Consider the following 18,787-nt stretch of genomic DNA (forward strand, 5'->3'; position numbering starts at 1 on the left):
CATAGAACGAGGTACAAAGAAGCTTTCTAGGTAATAATTTGAAATATGACAAAATGTGGACTTAGGCCATTTTTCCGTTGAGCTCTTCAATTGTATATGGATTTTCTATCGTACCAGCTAGGTTAGAGGGTTGCTAAGGAGAAATGTACAACCTGTTAAAAGCAAGTTTGATAAGTTAATTAACTATACAGCAAAAACATTCACACATTCAAAGATGTATACTTAAAATGTCTAAAATGTCATTGGTAAAAATTAAAAAACAAAATGTTTCTGGAGAAATAAAGGGGGCCTGCACTATTTGTTAGACTTGTCCCCTAGTAATAAGCTTCTCACCTGGTAAGCTGTTTCTGGGATCGCCAGTGATCTGCTCTAATCTTTTGTGTATCCTATCAGAAAATATTCAATTTATGTACAGAAATGTCACAGGGGAAATAAGACTTGTTGCATGGCCATTGAAGTCAAAAGCTGCTCTTTGTGGTTACTGTCTGCACTATGTATGACAGAAGATCTGGACAATGCACATGGAGCAACTTTGTATTTCGAGGTGCGTGGAATCCATGATACAGAAGTGCAGACACTCAATATTCCTTTGAACAGCACTGTCTAGGGATGATAATTTCTATACCACAGCATCCAATGGAATATTTGAAATCTGAATGGAAACCCAATGTTTGCCTCCATTAAAGGCATCATTTATGTAGATATAACTGAGGTCTTAAAGTTTGACGTGCTATAATGTAATCTTGAGCATGAATCCGAAAAGTGAGCTCTACTTGGACTCTTGCCTGAGCTGCTCCATTTAATTCTATGTGACTATTAGAGATAGTGCTTGGCATCTCTTTGGCAGTCCTATAGAGATGAATGGAGTATCAGCATGTATGTAATTGACTTGGTGCTCCATTGATAGGGACACATGGTACCCAATTCTTGTGATAGGTGGGGATCCCAGAGGATGAACCCCCACTGACCAGACTTTTTGTTTCCTTTTCCTGTATACTATAATATAATATTATATTCCTGTAACTATAATACCCTATATATATATATATATATATATATATATATATATATATATATATATATATATATATATTATATATATATCTTACAAATTAGAGGCAACCCAATCAGTATTTTTTCTTTCCTCCTTTTTTGCTTGACTTGCATGTTATGTGCCATAGTAAGTGACTTGTTTAGATTAAGGCTATAAATGAAATATCACTCAGATAAATCCACTTATCTAAATGAAAAGGAAGATAGGTTTATTCCAAAATACAATTGTGCTGATTCTACCGCTTTAGTGGAAAATCCGCTGAGCTGATGCGATCAATTACTGGCTCAATAACCGTTTATCAGAACAATTAATGGAAACCCTTGCATTTAATTTATATATGTATGTATGTATAATGTATATAGCATGTTTCGCTCTGTAAAAGTTTGCTGAAAGGGCTGTTATTACTTTCTAGGACTCGTCATACCTATAAAAGGACTGTAAAATATGGATATTTTGAATAATAAGCAAATTGCACTATTTACCTACATATTGGCAGGTAACCGATGATTGGTGTACTAAGGAACTGAGCCAGGGATATTACCAGACTATGGAAACACCTGAGGTATGTGAGGGCAGAGGTTAATCTGGGTGTGGGGGTGTGGGTTAGTTTCTGCTGCAGACATAAAAGTAAGAAAGATAGTAGCTTGCATGAAATCTTTCCTTTAAAGAAGACTTTACTGCTCAGAAATGGTAGAGGCTAGAGAAAAAAATCCGACTGCATTGGAATCATTGGAGTGACACCAATTGAAGGATGCAAAGAGTCGGTAGAGGTAGTGAAAAGTCTTCATTAAACATGTGTCAACCCCAAATAATTATTATTATTGAGCAAAAATCTAAATCTAAATAAGATTATCCATTATTACAACCATACACAGGCCAAATTCATTACTCCAAGTCTTCTTATCTGGTCCATAGTAGAATAAAGACTGTTTTTGAGTTTGTTTTTTAAATATATGAGATGTCTCTGTAGATTCTGCTGCATAGGCTCCTCATTTTTACATCACAAACCTCCCATGACAGCCATAGATTTCTATCACAAAAGTCAGTTCCCCATTCTTCAGTAATTTTGATCAGCTATTTAGTTATTCCCTTCCACCTGACAATCCATGAGTACCTTCTCCTTTACTAGGTTATGTGATCTAGGTGGGAATGTCCCACTCTCTTATATGGTTTTCTGGTCTGATCGTACAGTACAGTCTTGGTAATAGAGAGGAAGTCATTGTCTATCTTTATCTCCCACTTCTGTTGATTCCATATTTTTTTTGATCCAGAATTAAACATAAGAGGGCAAATCTTTCCAGTGTGTTGTACAAAAAGCTAAAATCTGCCTTGTAAACCTTGATCTATATTTAGCTTTCATGCAGAGTTATGACACAGGAGTGGAGTTTAAAAAAAAAAAAAAAATATAAATGGAGCTTGTACACATCCTTCCTGCTAGATCCATTTTGGTTTTGGCTCAATAAACTATACCAAAAACTACATGTGTGTTTCCAGCCTAAGAGCTTACTTCATTTTAGTGTTTCTCAGTTGAATATAGCCCGTGTAATAATGAAGAAATTGACTTTGCAATCTTGGGCTGACGCCAAATGTTTAAGCGTTCAGTGTTCAACAATTTCCATTACTTTTCCGCCACCTAATACATTTTCTCTGGGTGAATAAGAACCTAACAAAGACTGACACATATTCTGGTACATTTGATTATAAAGCTTATCGGAGTTATATAGCCTCTTAAGCAAACCATGTCCCTTCTCTTGTACGTCTCTGTGCGCATTTTTCCTGAGTTTACCTATTATTACTTACTTAATCTATACTATTCTTTATCTGATATCTGCTGCTATGTATGTTGGGCAGATAATTATTACCCAGAATTTCTTTATAATAGTTACCATATCTATCTATCTATCTATCTATCTATCTATCTATCTATCTATCTATCTATCTATCTATCTATCTGTTGTACGTCTCTATATATCTATTGCTGTATTATCTAGAAATTTATGTATCATCTTTAATCTATTTTTGTCATTCCTCCATCTATCTATGTATTATCTATTATCTAGATCTATATTATCTATCTATCTATCTATCTATCTATCTATCTATCTATCTATCTATCTATCGGTCTCCTATCTATCTATCTATCTATCTATCTATCTATCTATCAATCATCTATCTATCTATCTATCTATCTATCTGTCTGTCTATCTATCATCTATCTATCTATCTATCTATCTATCTATCTATCTATCTATCTGTCTTTCAGGATAAGCAAGACCATCTGATCATCATGGCCGATCCTATTGTTTTCAGGGGTGAAGACAAAGATTAGACCATTAAGTGGTAACATAGGTTTCTCCAAATGACCAGCTGCTGACCGACAATTGAGGAAATATATGAAAAGTGATGAAAAGGAAAATGGATTAGTCACCAATATGAGAGAATAGCTCAGTAATATAGCATGAGATTGCATAATCTCCTTTCTAGTTTTACAGATTTAGTTTTTGAAAAATAAACTCATTTAGGATCTATCTATCTATCTATCTATCTATCTATCTATCTATCTATCTATATATTAGAAGTAGCCCATGTAGCTGTTTTTTTGGTGCTAAAAGAGGCAGCTCAACCCTCCTTGTTACTATCCCCTTTTCTTCTCATTAATACAACTTGTGCAGAACTTTCTTTGCCAATATTTGCACAATACCGATGCAGAATATATATCCAAGACTCATAGAAAGGATGTGTGTATATATGGTACCTGTCTGCTATGGTACCTTCTATTCTGTGTATGCCACTACATTACTTCAATATAAAATCATGTATACCGAGGTAAGTATGTGCACACAGGATTCTATAGGAGCCATATTAATGATGTGCACAAATAGATCTGCAATATGTATAAAGGAGCTTGAGAACAAGCAGACATAGATGTGGTAACACCATTATGTAGCACTCCTGTATAATTGATGTGTGAACACAATGCAGAATTTTGGAAACCTAAGACTTTCAATATACAGTTGTATTTGGATGAAGAGGCCAGAGTCACATTATGTCTCCTGGATCCAGCCAAATCATCCAGTTGGCTAAATGAAGTGTGGCGGGAAATGAGTTTGGCTCTTGGTTTGTTGGATGTATCTCAAGCATGACAATGGAGCAAAGGCAAAATCTACTTTATAGAAATTGATCATTTTTCAAGGAATGGGCTGGATATGGTTGTAATCTGTGCAATTTTACTATAGATAATTCAAGTGGTAGTTGTTAGAATTATGAGTTCTTACAAGCAGAAGGAATATAAATATTTAATTCATTAGAACAGAACCATAGATTGCCAAATGCTTGATATACTGCAGTCGTGTTTGTAGGGATTGGGTAAGCAAGCTGTCCAGATATACAAGCCAAAAATATCAGCAAACAGTCTCAGGGGTTGCCTAAAATTAGAAAGAATGCTCTCTTCTTTTTTCACAGAAACAGCACCATTCCTGTCTTAAGGCTGTGTCTGGTATTGCAACTCTATTCATCCATTTGTTTATGGAAAACTGTTGATTCATTAATGTTCGTGAATATACCTTATGTTTTACCACATAGATTGTAAGCTCTTGTTAGCAGGACTCCCAATATCCCAATATCATGTTAATTGATTTATTACTCTGTAATTTTTCACTTTTTTTTATTTACTGGTATATAGATTGTGAGCCCCATATAGAGATCACAATGCACATTTATTTATTTTTTTCCTATCAGTATGTCTTTGTAGAATGGGAGGAAATCCACGCAAACATGGGGAGAACATACAAACTCTTTACAGATGTTGTTCCTGGCGGGATTCGAACGCAGGAACCCACTAACCACTGAGCCACCGTGTTGACCCTGTTTCACTCTTTCTGTATTTTAACTGTACGATTTGTAAAGTGCTGCGGAATATGTTGGCACTATATAAATAAAATGTATTATTACTATTCTCTATTACTATATCTGAAGTGTGTTTGTGCCAGCCTTTATACAGACTACTTGCAATGACCTCATGGCTTCAGGGGACAGACATGTCTATTTTCATCCATCTGGAAAGGAAATATATATCTATATATATTGCTATAGACCAAATTCCAAAGAATACAGAGAAGTGAAATGTAACAGTTGAGACAAGGAGCAACGAGACTCCTGGGTTAAATTTACAGAGACCTTTCAGCTCTTCCATGGAGCCATTTCTAAGCATGAAGCATTATTCTTGAAATTGATTCCATGGCTGAAAAATAGTATTATTTTTTCTATGATGGGTTAATAAAAGTCATTTCTGAAATCTACTAGAATGCTGTTTCTAGGTCCTATGGTTTTATCCCTATGAAGGTACTCTATGCCAATGGAAAATTCAGTGTGAACAGTGTCCTTAATCTTCTGCAGTCGTTCACTAATTTACATTAGGATAATAGAGATGTTGGGGCAAAATCACATGCACAGTGGTGTAACTAAAGTCTTATGGGCCCCGGGGGAATTTTTTGTCCGGGGCCCCCTATGTCATCCCTACAGCAAATTCGTGATAGTGATGGTTACGGGTGGTAAGGAATTTAATCCACTTTAGTGTGGTTAGGGGTAATCTGTGGGTCTCCTTGGCGTATGGGTCAGATGGAAACTGCAATCTCAATACTGATGCCAGTGCTTATGGGCCCCCAAAGGCTCCTGGGCCCCGCATCTGCACCCTCTGTACCCCCTCAAGTTATGTCCCTGTACATGCATACACAAAAAAGCTAGCAATTGTACAAATAAGCTTAATTGGAAAACTCCTACTATTTTGAATCTACAGTGCCTATGCAGACTTATGTGAGTCAATGTTAACCATGGACATATCCACCAAGGTAGTAGATATAGCAGTTGCTATGGGGCTCAGTGACTGTGGGGCCAATTTCTACTAGGGCTAGGGTGTTGTGATAACTATGGACAATAAACTGGGATGTGGAAAACTGATTGTTTCTCCATTAATTTAACACCATAATTTGACATCTAATACCTGCACATGATATCATTATTTTCTTCATATGATGTGATGTCACTGTATATACAGTGATCTTTTTTGTGTGTGCATTATCCCTGTGCTATCATGTCACTGTGGGCATTATCCCTGTACTCTGACATCACTATTTATAATATCTTTGTACTATGACATCACTGTGCACTTTATTCCAATACTACATCACTGTTTGTCATCCCTGTTCTGTGCCATAGGTGTGTACACTATCCTTGCAATGTAACATCAATGTGTGCCTTATCCTTGTACTGTGACATCACTGTATTTATTATTCCTATACTGAATTATCACTGTTTATTATCCCTGTACTGTGACTTATCCTTGTAGTGTGATATCACTCTGTGCACTATACTTGTACTGTGACATTTCTGTGTGCATTATTTTTGTACTGTGACATCTGTGTGCTTTATCCCTGTACTATGATATCACTGTTTATTATTCTTGTATGGTGACATCACTGCGTTTATTGTCCCTGTACTGTGACATGACTGTGTACTTTATCCGTGTAACATGATTTCACTGTGTGCCTTATCCTTGTACATTGACGTGACTTTGTGTATGATCCTTATACTGTGACATCACTGTGTGCATTATTTGTACTGTAAATCACTATTTGCGTTATCCCTGTGAGTAAAGGAGATCAAAATAATGCTACACTTTTCAAGTTCTGAACTTCCTGATTAAGATGGTTGTGGTAAAGTGGCACCCCAATGCAAGTTTTACTATGGGGTCCCTGATGGTAACAGGATACGAACTTGTTGTAGTCCAATCCCGCAGTAATTCTTCCTTCTGTCACCCATTTCTTGATAAAATTAGAAAATGTGAATAACTCCAAGATTAGACTATATAGTATTTGTCTGTAGTTCTTAACCATATAAACACATACAGTAGGCCTGCACAGGCACAAGATTAGCCAAATAGCATTAGGATTAGTTGCATAAAATTTACATTTACATACTTTTTTTTTTTTGTTGAATTAAACGAACATGCCGACATTTGCCATTGCACCTTGTGTATAAAAATACAGGTAAAAAAGTAGTAGACCGCAACCAATTAAATCGCAGATCTCTTTTTTTTTTTTTCAGAGACCAGTTACATATTGATAACGTTATTCTGTGTGCTTGCCAGGTGAATGATTTTTGCCTGCATTACTTTACATAGATGTATGCCTTTCAATTTGATTAGCATTAAATAATAAAATGACACCATAAGAAGCCAGCAAACTCTGTTTCTTCTATATCTAATTTGTCTGATACATACAGTCTTATTCCCACTGCCGCACCTTGCGATTTCATTTATTTCCATCTGAGTAGCTGCAATAACTTGGCCATCATCATCATTTAACTCCTCACCGGCCACTCCTGTACCTCTGCATATTGATAAGAGGGTCAGGGAAACCGATAAGGCAAACCTGTCAAGTGATACCATCCCCATAGCAGGTCTCACAGCAGAGGAGGACATAAAGAGTGTACCAGGATTATCCGAGATGGTTGCAAAGGGGAGGGGAGGGGTTTAATGGGAGAGGATTTATTGGTTAGATTGGGAGAATACTGCAAGAGCAGAGCATGCCAATAACACTACTGGAAATAGTGGCTGCTACAGGAGTGTGGATGGAAAGTAACAGGCAATACTAGGAGCCAGGAAGAGAGCTGAATGTGACTCTAAGAATATAGAAGAAGCAACTGCAGGAAGAGAAGAAGGCTGGCCACAGATGAATCTAATAAAGTAAAGTGCAAGGGAACAAAGCAGGATGATAAAAGGCATGGCTGGAAGCTGAAGAATACATCATGAACCCAGTGAGTGAGCGGTTTTGGATAAGGGGGCTGCACTGACATTAATGGAGGTATTTTACTTTCTTCTTAGAGAATTACAGTACCTGTATCCCTTGCAAATGTCTTGTATAGTATGTGACTCAACAATGCTGATCATTCCCTCATACTGAATACACCTGAATGACATATTAGTATACTTTTTCTCCTTGGAAACACCCTTTGCACTGCTGTGACTGCATAATCCTCATGTCTCTACACTTTCTGCTTGCAACACACACAAAGTAGAGGATCTCATTTCTTATTGTAAGCACCTTTCTTCCTCTGCCCCAGTTTTACCATGCTGATCTGTCTGCATTTACTGCTTGCAGGAATCAAACCGAATGCAAGTTTCTATATGTGAACGGTGTTTGAATCTCCTATGAAACACATGGTGGGATCATCGTCCTGAGGTACAGCTGTGTGCACCAGCCTGGATGTGCTGAGATATCGGTACTTGTCCGAGGTCCTGAACTGCCTGCACTTCTATAGGGACACTATCGGGGTCCTGAATTGCCTGAACTTCTATAGGGAAACTATCGGGGTCCTGAACTGCCTGCACTCGTATTAGGACGTTGTCGGGGGTCCTGAACTGCCTGCACTTGTTGAATTGGGACACTGGCCGATGTTGTAACATGCCTGCACTTGCATAGTGACACTATCGGGGTCCTGAACTCCCTGCACTCGTATTAGGACGTTGTCGGGGGTCCCGAACTGCCTGCACTTGTTGTATAGAGACGTTACTGGGGTCCTGACTGAGCCGCCTGCACTTCCTGCGCTGGAGCGCTGTTGGTGTGCTAATCGGTCTGAACTGGCTCTGGGGCGCTATCCGCGGGGCTGACCTGCCTGCACTGGCTCTGGGGCGCTATCGGCGGGGCTGACCTGCCTGCATTGACTCTGGGGCGCTGTCCGCGGGGCTGACCGCCTTCACTACTTGCGCTGGGGCGCTGTCGGCGGTGCTAACCTGCCTGCACTTACACTGGGACGCTACCCCCCGGGGCTGATCTGCCTGCACTCACATTGGGACGCTGTCCATGGTGCTGGACGGCAGCCAGATTACGCAGGCGCAGTGTCTCCAGAGCCTGCAGGTCCAGAGCCCTGTGTGCAGCCCTGCCACAGTCTCAGCACCAGCGGCCAGAGGAGCGTTACCATGAACTGCTACACCCATCCCAAACCTACTCAACCGGACTCGGTCACCTCCAGCATCAAAAGCAGCACCGCGTCCCAGCCCAAGAGCTTCCCAAGCGCAGAATGCCGGGGGGAAAACGAGGGTTGGTGGCACCTCAGAACACGTTTTTGGAGAACATTGTCAGGCGTTCAAGTGGTGAGTGCCCTGCTTGTATACCAGCGCTCTGCAACTTGTGGCTGTGGTCAAACTACAACTCCCAGCATGTGCCAGGCCATACTGTGAGCTGAAGTTTCCCAAGGGCTACAAAACTAGCACTTGTGTGTGTGTTTGTGTGTGTGTACACTCCTCTATGGCTTCCTATACCTGGCTAACTTTAATGAGTGATACATTTAAAGAGACACTAACCCTAATATGAATCTCAACTCTATTTGCTGTGCAATCTCTTTGTATCCCTTCCCTTAGTGATTATGCAGGGGAGGTAAAAGAATCTCTTCCCCCAAGATCACTACTTCTCATACCCTTCTTGAAGTTCCCAGAGTTTCTAAAAATCTCTGTACAGATTTTTCTCAATCCTATGTTACTAGTTTTACTTTTAGGATCTATGTGCATTAAGGTCGATGTGGTCCTTTATTCATAGTGATTTGCATTGTAAAGAAGTGAAGTTGTGATGCTTGGCTTGACATTGATGAGGAGGCTACTCTAGCTGGGGGTAAGAGTCAGCAGATCTGAGCCTTAATATTACTCCAACTTGGATTAACCCCCTGGAAGGTTGGATTTGGGTCATTGTGTTACTTGTTCATTTTCTGAAGAGTATTTGGGGTCAGTACTTAAAGTTAGTTTGCTTAGTTTTTTGGCATTTTTGTATTCATTTATTTCTCAAATTGTTTAGGGATACTTCTGCTGGATTATGATTTACATCTTAATAATGTATATGTTTAATTAAAAAATGAAGTTAATTGTATTAAAATAGGTGTAATTCAAGTAATGTCTTTAAACTAGAGATGGCTGATATATAATATATATATATATATATATATATATATATATTATAATATGAATGTAAATACATATTTCATATATTATTAGTCTATATTGTGAAGTGTAAATTCAATTAATTTTATTGTATACAATATGTAAAATTAAGGACATTGGTTACACATATCTATCTATCTATCTATCTATCTATCTATCTATCTATCTATCTATCTATCTATCTATCTCTAGCCATCCATGCATCCATCCAAATATTAATTTGCCTCTGGAGCAAAGCACAGATGCAAACTAAATATCACTGTGTCATTATATTAAACTAAACAAATAAATGGCAACTTTACATCAATAATACATGGCACAACTAAATCAAAGTCTGTTTGTACAAATATATATATAAATATAAAATATATAATAGTAGGACTGAGTTTGTGAGTCGGCATTGGGTATTTATATAAAATTGCAGGTAAACCCTCCTTCCCACCCCTCCATCCAAAATAGATAAGATAGTACACAGACAAAATTTCTACCTATCAAAATCAATAATCTTACGCAATGTTGATATTTGACCTTTTATGTCTCTCAGCTACAAATATGTGTCAGTATTTATAATAATTTGTGACTTCATTCATTATTGTAAATGTAAGAACAAATGACTCATTTTTATACTAACATATAATGATCATGATAGCAGCAGGATTTGGCAAAAAAAAAAAAAAAAAAAGTATATAAATAGCTTTGATGAGGAATTCAACGTGTTATGTAATAAAAGACATGGACGTGGGAATGCTTCCCACACAGTGGATATTGTTGCCCTATAGCTGTCATTATCCACAATAGATATATGAAAATACATGAAGATGTAGCAAAGCTGAGTTTCTCATTTATCACAAAACATCACAATATTATGCGTTATTTGCGGTTTTCCATAGGACTCCGGGTAACCCTACTACATTGACACTGAAGAAATGGTTAAATAACTAATTCAGCTCTGCTACCTCTTTCTCTTGTTTGGTATTATATGCTTTAGCTATATCATGTATGGATATATACATATTACTTTATATTCCCTTTGGAATGAGAAAAGGAAGAAGATTAGAAGGCTTGTTGGTCTCTCTTCCAGTGACATAGTTTACCTTACTTTCCTCACTTGCCAGCAGAGGTCATCCTAAGTGTTTCTATAAACGGGAAGCTCCCTAGCAATAATTCATACCCTCCTAAAATTTGGAGTTCAACTTACCAAAATATAAGACAGAAGTATAAAGGTTACACAATGTGAGCACACTAACATGGAAACAACAAAGTTCTCTGCTCCTTGATGGGGGACATGGGAGGGAGGAATTCCATAGTCCATAGTCAATGCTCCCAAAACAGACACACAAATAAATAAATAAATATATATATATATATATATATATATATATATATATATATATATATATATATTCATACAGTATAGAAAAGCAATGCAAAGTGCATCATATGATGCTAATTATCATGACTCATGGTCTAGTATTATGGCTTCCCATAGGATGCCAGGGAAACCCTCTCCATTATCTGACAGCGTATGTTTTATTCTTGCCTAGTCATTTGGCAGAGTTTCTCTCGCCCAGAGCAAATATTCAATGTTTTTGTTTCAATATCATGGCCTGTTGGCACCCCTACTGCCATTAAGTTCCTGTTGCTTGCATTATTTATTCTACCTATTGACTACTATTAGTTTTTTATGCTTACAAATAGCATAGTATGCAACAAAAAAGATGTACATGTGACATCATGTTAATGATGACATCAGAGTTAATGGCAGATACATGCTGGTATCATGCCATGTGGAGGTAATTGGTTTACGCATAACATGAAGTATGGTTTGCACATAGGACACAAGTGACATTTTAGCATATTAAACTAGGTTTAAAGGGATTAGTCCTCAGGATATGTGATAAATTTATGATTGCTGACCCCCTCCCTCCTCCCCCCAGTGATCATGATGAGTAGTTGTGCAGATGTGTGAGCATGGCTCTGTTCACTATGGGACTTATGGAGCTCTGTACTTTGTTATCTTTATTAGACTCACACAGTTAAGTGGTGGTCATGCATGAGTACAAATGGTCTGCTCACAAAGGGATCCCCATTTTCATCATTGCAACGTCTTACAGATCAGATACTCAGAAAACATACTTTGAACATGAAAGCATATCTGCAATTATAAGCAACTTTTCATTATTTAATAGTATATGTGAATATAAGAAACTTTGTAATATATCTCATTTAAGAAATAGGCTTCCCTTTCCTTTTATGAAGTGGAGTTCATTTTTACATATTAGTCTATGGAGAGGGGAGGGGGAGGAAAAGTCTGTTGTAAAAGTATATAAATGCAGCCGCTACACTATGCTACACTCTGGGTAAGGGAGCATTTTAATACTGCTATACTTCAGCATAGGAATCTTTCACAGCATAGAATAAGGCAATATATCAAATAATAGCCCTGACCCCCCTCCCCCTGTGTGTGAGGTGAGTGGGAGATGAATCCTAGGTAAACCAATCCTATTAATATTATAAATGTGAAAGTTTGTGAGTTTGGATGTTTGTGTGTTCGGATGTTTGTTAGTCAATCACGCAAAACCCGCTCGACCGATTTGGCTGAAATTTTCCACAAACATAGTTAATAGTTTTCGTCACAATAGCGCACATACGTTTTTCCCAGGACCCCCACAAACCCCAAACTCACATCACCATCTCTGCAATCTCACACACTTTGGACCATAGCAAGCCACAAAATTCATATTGCCCTCTACAGCCTCGCCCCTAACCCCACACAATCACATATACATATACTTTACCACTTTGCCCCTCACCTTAACGATACTCCAGGAGGCTCTCTTTAACACTCCGGAGCAGCCATGTTTACCAACCCCCACCGCTCTGACAATCCGCGACACCGCCCACCCATGTCAATACCCCTAGGCGGTCTAATAAATGCAAAAAAAAAAGTTTAAAAAAAATAAAAAAATATTAAAAACAAAAAAAAAAAGGATTAAAAATTCAAATCACCCCCCTTTCCCTAGAACACATATAAAAGTAGTTAAAAACTGTGAAACACATACATGTTAGGTATCCCCGCGTCCAAAATCGCCCACTCTACAAAGCTATACAAATATTTTTCCTGTTCGGTAAACGCCATAGCGGGAAAAATGGTCAAAAGTGCCAAACCGCCGTTTTTTCACTGTTTTGATTCTGATAAAAATTTGAATAAAAAGTGATCAAAGCAATAACATTTCCTGAAGATGGTAGAACTACAAAGTACACCCAGTCCCGCAAAAAAAGACGCCCTATACATCCCCGTACATGCACGTATAAAAAAGTTACGGCTGTCGGAATATGGCGACTTTTCAAAAAAAAATGTTTTAACAGTTTTGGATTTGTTTTTAAGGGGTCAAAATGTAATAAAACCATATAGATTTGGTATCACCGGAATCGTAACGAAACACAGAATACAGTGGACATGTCATTTTGGTTGCACAGTGAACACCGTAAAACCAAAGCCCGTAAGAAAGTCGCATGAAATGCATTTTTTCTTGAAATCCACCCCATTTTGAATTTTTTCCCTGCTTCCCAGTACATTATATAGAATAATTAATGGTGGCATCATGAAGAAAAATTTGTCCCGCAAAAATTAACACCTCATATGGCTCTGAGAGCGGAGAAATAAAAAAGTTATGGGGTTTAGAAGGAGGGGAGTCAAAAACGAAACTCAAAAAATGCCATCGGCGGGAAAGGGTTAACTTCAAATACTTCTGTCCCAAAGTCACTATGTAAAGTTTCTCACAACACCGTATAGCAGCTCAAATACAAAGTAACTTCAACACAAAAGTCTCACGTATTCTCTGAATTACAACAAAAACAAGATACAAAGTTACATTTCATATCCCATACCTTATACACACTACGAAAACCTTACCCGCCCCTGTATATACCCACTTCTACAATCACCGCAGACGAAGTCGCGGGTACCAGCTAGTAGTCCATTAAGAAGGCAGGGGAGCAGATCAGTAAATGGAGAAAGAAATAGATTTCTTGAATAAGATATATTACAAAGTTTCTTATATTCATGTACTATTCATTTTTGAAACGTTGCCTTATAACTTTTGAGAGATGAAAGATAAATATTAGAATATTATGGAACTTCAATAAAATGGCGCAATAGTGCTGGTGCTGTAAAAGTAGTGGTCAGATCGTATGACATACACTTGTGAAGATTGTATTGCTGATATCTGAGGCAAATCCTTTTCAGATTCATGATTCCTGCTAGGCCTCAGTCAGATTATGCTTTATACCAGTGTTTACATGTCTGTACTAGGAAAGTAACCTTCTTACCAAGGCTCTACTAAACCAAGAGTCCAGCACTAATATCATTAGTCAAACTAAACTGTCCTGTTTATTAATGTTGAAAGGTATATTCAGGGTACCGCACTGGTGTCTCATTGCATGTTTTGCGTTGGCTTCCTCAGGAGATTGTGCAAATGAATTCTGTATTATATGTCTATTGTTATTATTATTATTTTTTAATGCAGATTGTGAGCCCCATATAGTAGGGATTACAATGTACCCCCCCCCCCCATCAGTATGTCTTTGTAGAATGGGAGGAAATCCACACAGGCAAGGGGAGAACATACAAACTCCTTACAGATTCGAATCCAGGACTCCAGCGCAGCAAGGCTGCATTGCTAACCACTGAGCCACCGTGTTGCCCTATATGTCCAATATTATGTGCTGATAAATGTATCAATATATCTTAATCTGCTGAAGCTCCGTTATTCTGGTAGAAAGCTTCAAGTCCCTTGAATAGACATTAGAGATGAGCGAACACTATTCGAAACTCCCGTTTCAAATAGCACGCACCCATAGGAATGAAAGGATGCAGCCATTCATTCCTATGGGTGCATGCTATTCGAAATGGCCGTTTTGAATAGTGTTCGCTCATCTCTACTAGATATAGATTTAAATTATAAAGTTCAGGCTGCCTTAGTGGTGGCCTCTGACTTAATTTCATCACTTCATCTAAAGGGTTATTCTAGTAATTAGTACAAATTATCCCCTAATGGATAGCTTGTGCGCCCTATGAACGGAGTAGTACACACTGGGACTGATGGAGATAGCACTCAGCTACTCTCTGGTAGTCCAATGGAGATGTATAGAGTAGCAGCATATCTCTATTCATGCAGGACATCTGGGACCAGTGCTTAGTGGGGATCCCTTTGGTCAGATCAGTTATTATTGTTACCCAGATCACCATGATGACTTCTCCTAGCCATGACTCATCTCTCCGTCATGGTGCACTAACAGTAGCATTCTGATACCTCTAATAGAGTATATAGTGCGCTGTGTAGTGCAGGGTCCCAACCACTGGTTCACAAACCAGGACCGGGCCGTTGGGTTTTTTTGCCAGTCCATGGGGCAGGGAGGCAGGCTGGCCTCAGTCTGAGGGTGGGTTCACACCAGCGCCCAATTTCCATTTTGCAGGTTTCTGTTTTCTGTCGGCAGAAGACGGAAACCCGGCATTCCGTGTCTGCCGGTGAGCGCCCGTGAGTGTCTTCCGCTCTCCGCTGCGAAATCGTTTTTTTTTTTTTTATCCGGACACAAAGTCCTGCATGTCCGACTTTGTGTCCGGTCAAAAAAAAAATTGTTTCGCCACGGAGAGCAGAAGATGCTCATGGGCGCTCACGGGTGGACACTTTGCAAACCCATTCAAATGAATGGGTTAGAAAACTGCCTGCCGGTTTCTGTCTCCTGTCCAGTTTCTCGGGCAGGAAACGGAAACCTGCAAAATGGACATCGGGCGCAGGCGTGAACCCGCCCTTAGCTGGATACTTCACACCTAGGCTTATTGCTATGATAACATGTAAACTATCGGATAGCGCAGCATCCTTAGCAGCTACAGGTCACTGCGCTACCCAATAGTTTATATGTTACCATAGCAGCGTGGCCTAACACGAAGTAAAACGCTAAGACTGAGGCCAGCCCGCTACCATCATCTCACTCTGTCCTGCTTGGTTGTCTTGAACTGTGAAGTAGTTACAAGGGTGTAATTTAACAAGTAGTTCCCAGTTGTAGTAAACTGGGAAAAGAGCACAGTATATGGAAATATTAGACATGATTGACAATATATTGCCCATTTTGTTACAGTTTCTATCATATACAGAATGATCTTATCCCACAAGGGGGCTGCACATTAACTTTGCTTGAGATCAAGATGTTAGAACTAAAGATTACTTAATATTGTACAGTAGCCCAAAATGAAAATTATGGCTGGATTGTTATATTAAACAATATGTATATTGCTTATTTTATTCGCTATGATAACTTTACATGTTACCATAGCAATGTGGCCTAGAACGAAGCATCGGGTTATGGGTTATGGAAAAATGGTCTTGCTTGAAGCTGGTCCCTGGTGCAAAAAAGGTTGGGGACCACTGGTCTAGTGCACCCAGTAGAGGGGTGCTAAAAATGGCAAAAAAGATGTTTTGAATGTGGTAATGCAGAGATTAGTAGAGTCCCTTGACTCTGAAACACTCACCTCTTTTCACCACGCATTCATCATACTGAGGAAGGCCGCCTTGACCGAAACGTCTATACATGATGACTGTTTGGATGCAATAAACATTATTTTCATTGAATGCAACTTGGAGTGCCAGAAATTACTTAACAAGCAGAGATTAGTAGGGTGCTGGTGGTATGGCAGTAAGTAGCAGGGTGCTAGTACATAAGGGTGTGAGTAGTCCATGGAGTATTGAGGTGATGGGGGGTGATGCAGTGAGTATTGGGATGCTGTTGGCAGTGCAGTGAATAATTGGGTCCTAATAGACATGGATGCTAGTGGCACTGTAGTGAGTAGTGGGGTCTGGTACATATAGTACAGATGTAGGAAGTAATCTTGTAAGTATTGGGGTGCTGATACATAAAGTATATGGATGTGGATAGTAGTGCAGTGAGTGTTGGTTTGTTTATACAGTAGATGGTGTGGTGTGGGTAGTTGTAGATAGTGCTGAAGTAAGTAGTTGGGTGCTGGAAGATGTGGATAGTAGTATATAGCATTGAGTACAGAAATATAGAACCCAAACAAGTCTATTAGTGCATGGGTTCATTACTGTTTCCTCCCTTGCATGGACCTCTGGTAGGCATAGCATATGGGCAGTCGCTGAAGATATCAGCAAATCCCAACCTCTACTGAATCTCATATGAGAGAAACAGGTTATAAAAGGGAGTATGCTGAGGCTGGAACATTACCCATAATGTCACTACAATGTGGGAGGAAGGAAATCTGAACTATATGGGAAGGACACCCATGGGAACCCACTAGAGGTGATGGTGGAACACACAGTGGACACTGCCACAATTTTCACCTTTATCTATGTCCTGAGGATATAGATAGTTGTACCTGGATCACAATCTATGTTGGGCCTATATGGAAACAGCCTGCCTATTGTAATTAATGGGTTGCTGACCCCTGATTTACAGAAAGTGTATACCTATGTAATATAGTGTAAACTATAGCAAAATATTAAGAAATTAATCAGCACAATATTATGGAACTAGATAATAAAAAACCAAAGCATGGGGAATATGTAATGATTCTTAAATCTTGCAAAAACGAATTCCCTATGTTTTTGCTTGCTGTATAGAGCTATATAAAATGAAAACTACTAAGGGGGCATTCACACTTGCGGCCCTGTGCCAGAAACTGCATAGGGAATGACTTCCCAGCAATCAGTTTTAAAACCCATCCAGGACTTTGTGTCTGGCCAACAAAAAATGGTTTCTCCGTGGAGAGGGAGCATACGGACACTTTTTATAAACTCAATGGGTTTTAAAACTGACCACCGGAAAGCCGTCCCCTATGCAGTTTCTCTGGGGCTTAGGACGGAAACGGGGTGCAAAGGGGCGCAAGTATGAATGCCCCCTTACATACAATATAATGCTGTATAACTCAATAGATTCAACATACATAACTGTACTATGACCTTTCCTTATGTTGTTCATGTAATTTATTAGTCTCCTTGTAAGATATTTTCTAAACAGCAGATCTAGCTAATTATATTTTATATAATATTAACCTACTGCACACTACTTATTACGGTATGAAATTGTACATAGCAGAAAGTACCACAAAGACAACAAATAACATGAGAGCATGTTAGCTATATACGAGTATATATAATATGGTCCCAGGGGGTAATATTCAGACACTTTGTGTCCTCCTGGCAACAGCTTGGCAGTTTGTTAATGAAATATTTATGTGTTCCTGTTTACCTATAATGATGCTTCCCTGAGATGTTCAGTCACGATTCCAATTTGATCCCATCCCTGTATATAGCAGAAAGTTAGAAAATTGTTATCTTATCATTTAGATTCGGGTTAGGTTTATCAAACTGAATCCATCACTAAGTTTGGACCATTAAACTATCACCATGTCCTTATGCTGCATGGGTTTAGTGTTCCAAAACTACGTCAAGTCCGGCTATTCCTCTGCATTGTGTTTTGCACTGATGAAAATATACCTTGCTTCATTGTAAGATCAAGCACTGGAGTAACTATAAGGATCACATTTGTGGCAAAGATGGCCCACAGGTCAACCTCAACACACTAGGGCTGGATAAACTTCTTTGACTTCCTTTCCGATTCCCTTTCATGTCTGACAGTCTTTAATTGTAAATTTATTACCACTGCCCTCTGGTGCATTAGATTGAGAAGATTTGTGATACACGGCTTTCGAAGAGAAAATATATTTTTTA

General features: G+C 38.8%; 1 protein-coding gene and 1 long non-coding RNA gene across 4 annotated transcripts in view; both read left to right on the forward strand.

Annotated features, from left to right (window-relative positions):
* The first annotated feature begins 7,532 nt into the window (after positions 1–7,532).
* Positions 7,533–8,708, forward strand: LOC142212778 (uncharacterized). Its single transcript, XR_012717212.1, has 3 exons — positions 7,533–7,914; positions 8,212–8,345; positions 8,451–8,708. It is a non-coding gene; the product is annotated as an uncharacterized LOC142212778 (long non-coding RNA).
* Positions 8,709–8,877: 169 nt separating this feature from the next.
* The window catches only part of KCNH5 (potassium voltage-gated channel subfamily H member 5), a 269,995-nt gene continuing 260,085 nt past the window's right edge, over positions 8,878–18,787 (forward strand). For all 3 annotated transcript variants that reach the window (XM_075282744.1, XM_075282745.1, XM_075282746.1), the window contains exon 1: positions 8,878–9,203. In XM_075282744.1, coding sequence (XP_075138845.1) covers positions 9,131–9,203 — 73 coding nt within the window. In that variant the 5' untranslated portion in view covers positions 8,878–9,130. The remainder of the gene's footprint in view (positions 9,204–18,787) is intronic.

This window comes from Leptodactylus fuscus, chromosome 7 (genome assembly GCF_031893055.1).
Source record: "Leptodactylus fuscus isolate aLepFus1 chromosome 7, aLepFus1.hap2, whole genome shotgun sequence".
In the NCBI taxonomy this organism is placed as follows: Eukaryota; Metazoa; Chordata; class Amphibia; order Anura; family Leptodactylidae; genus Leptodactylus; species Leptodactylus fuscus.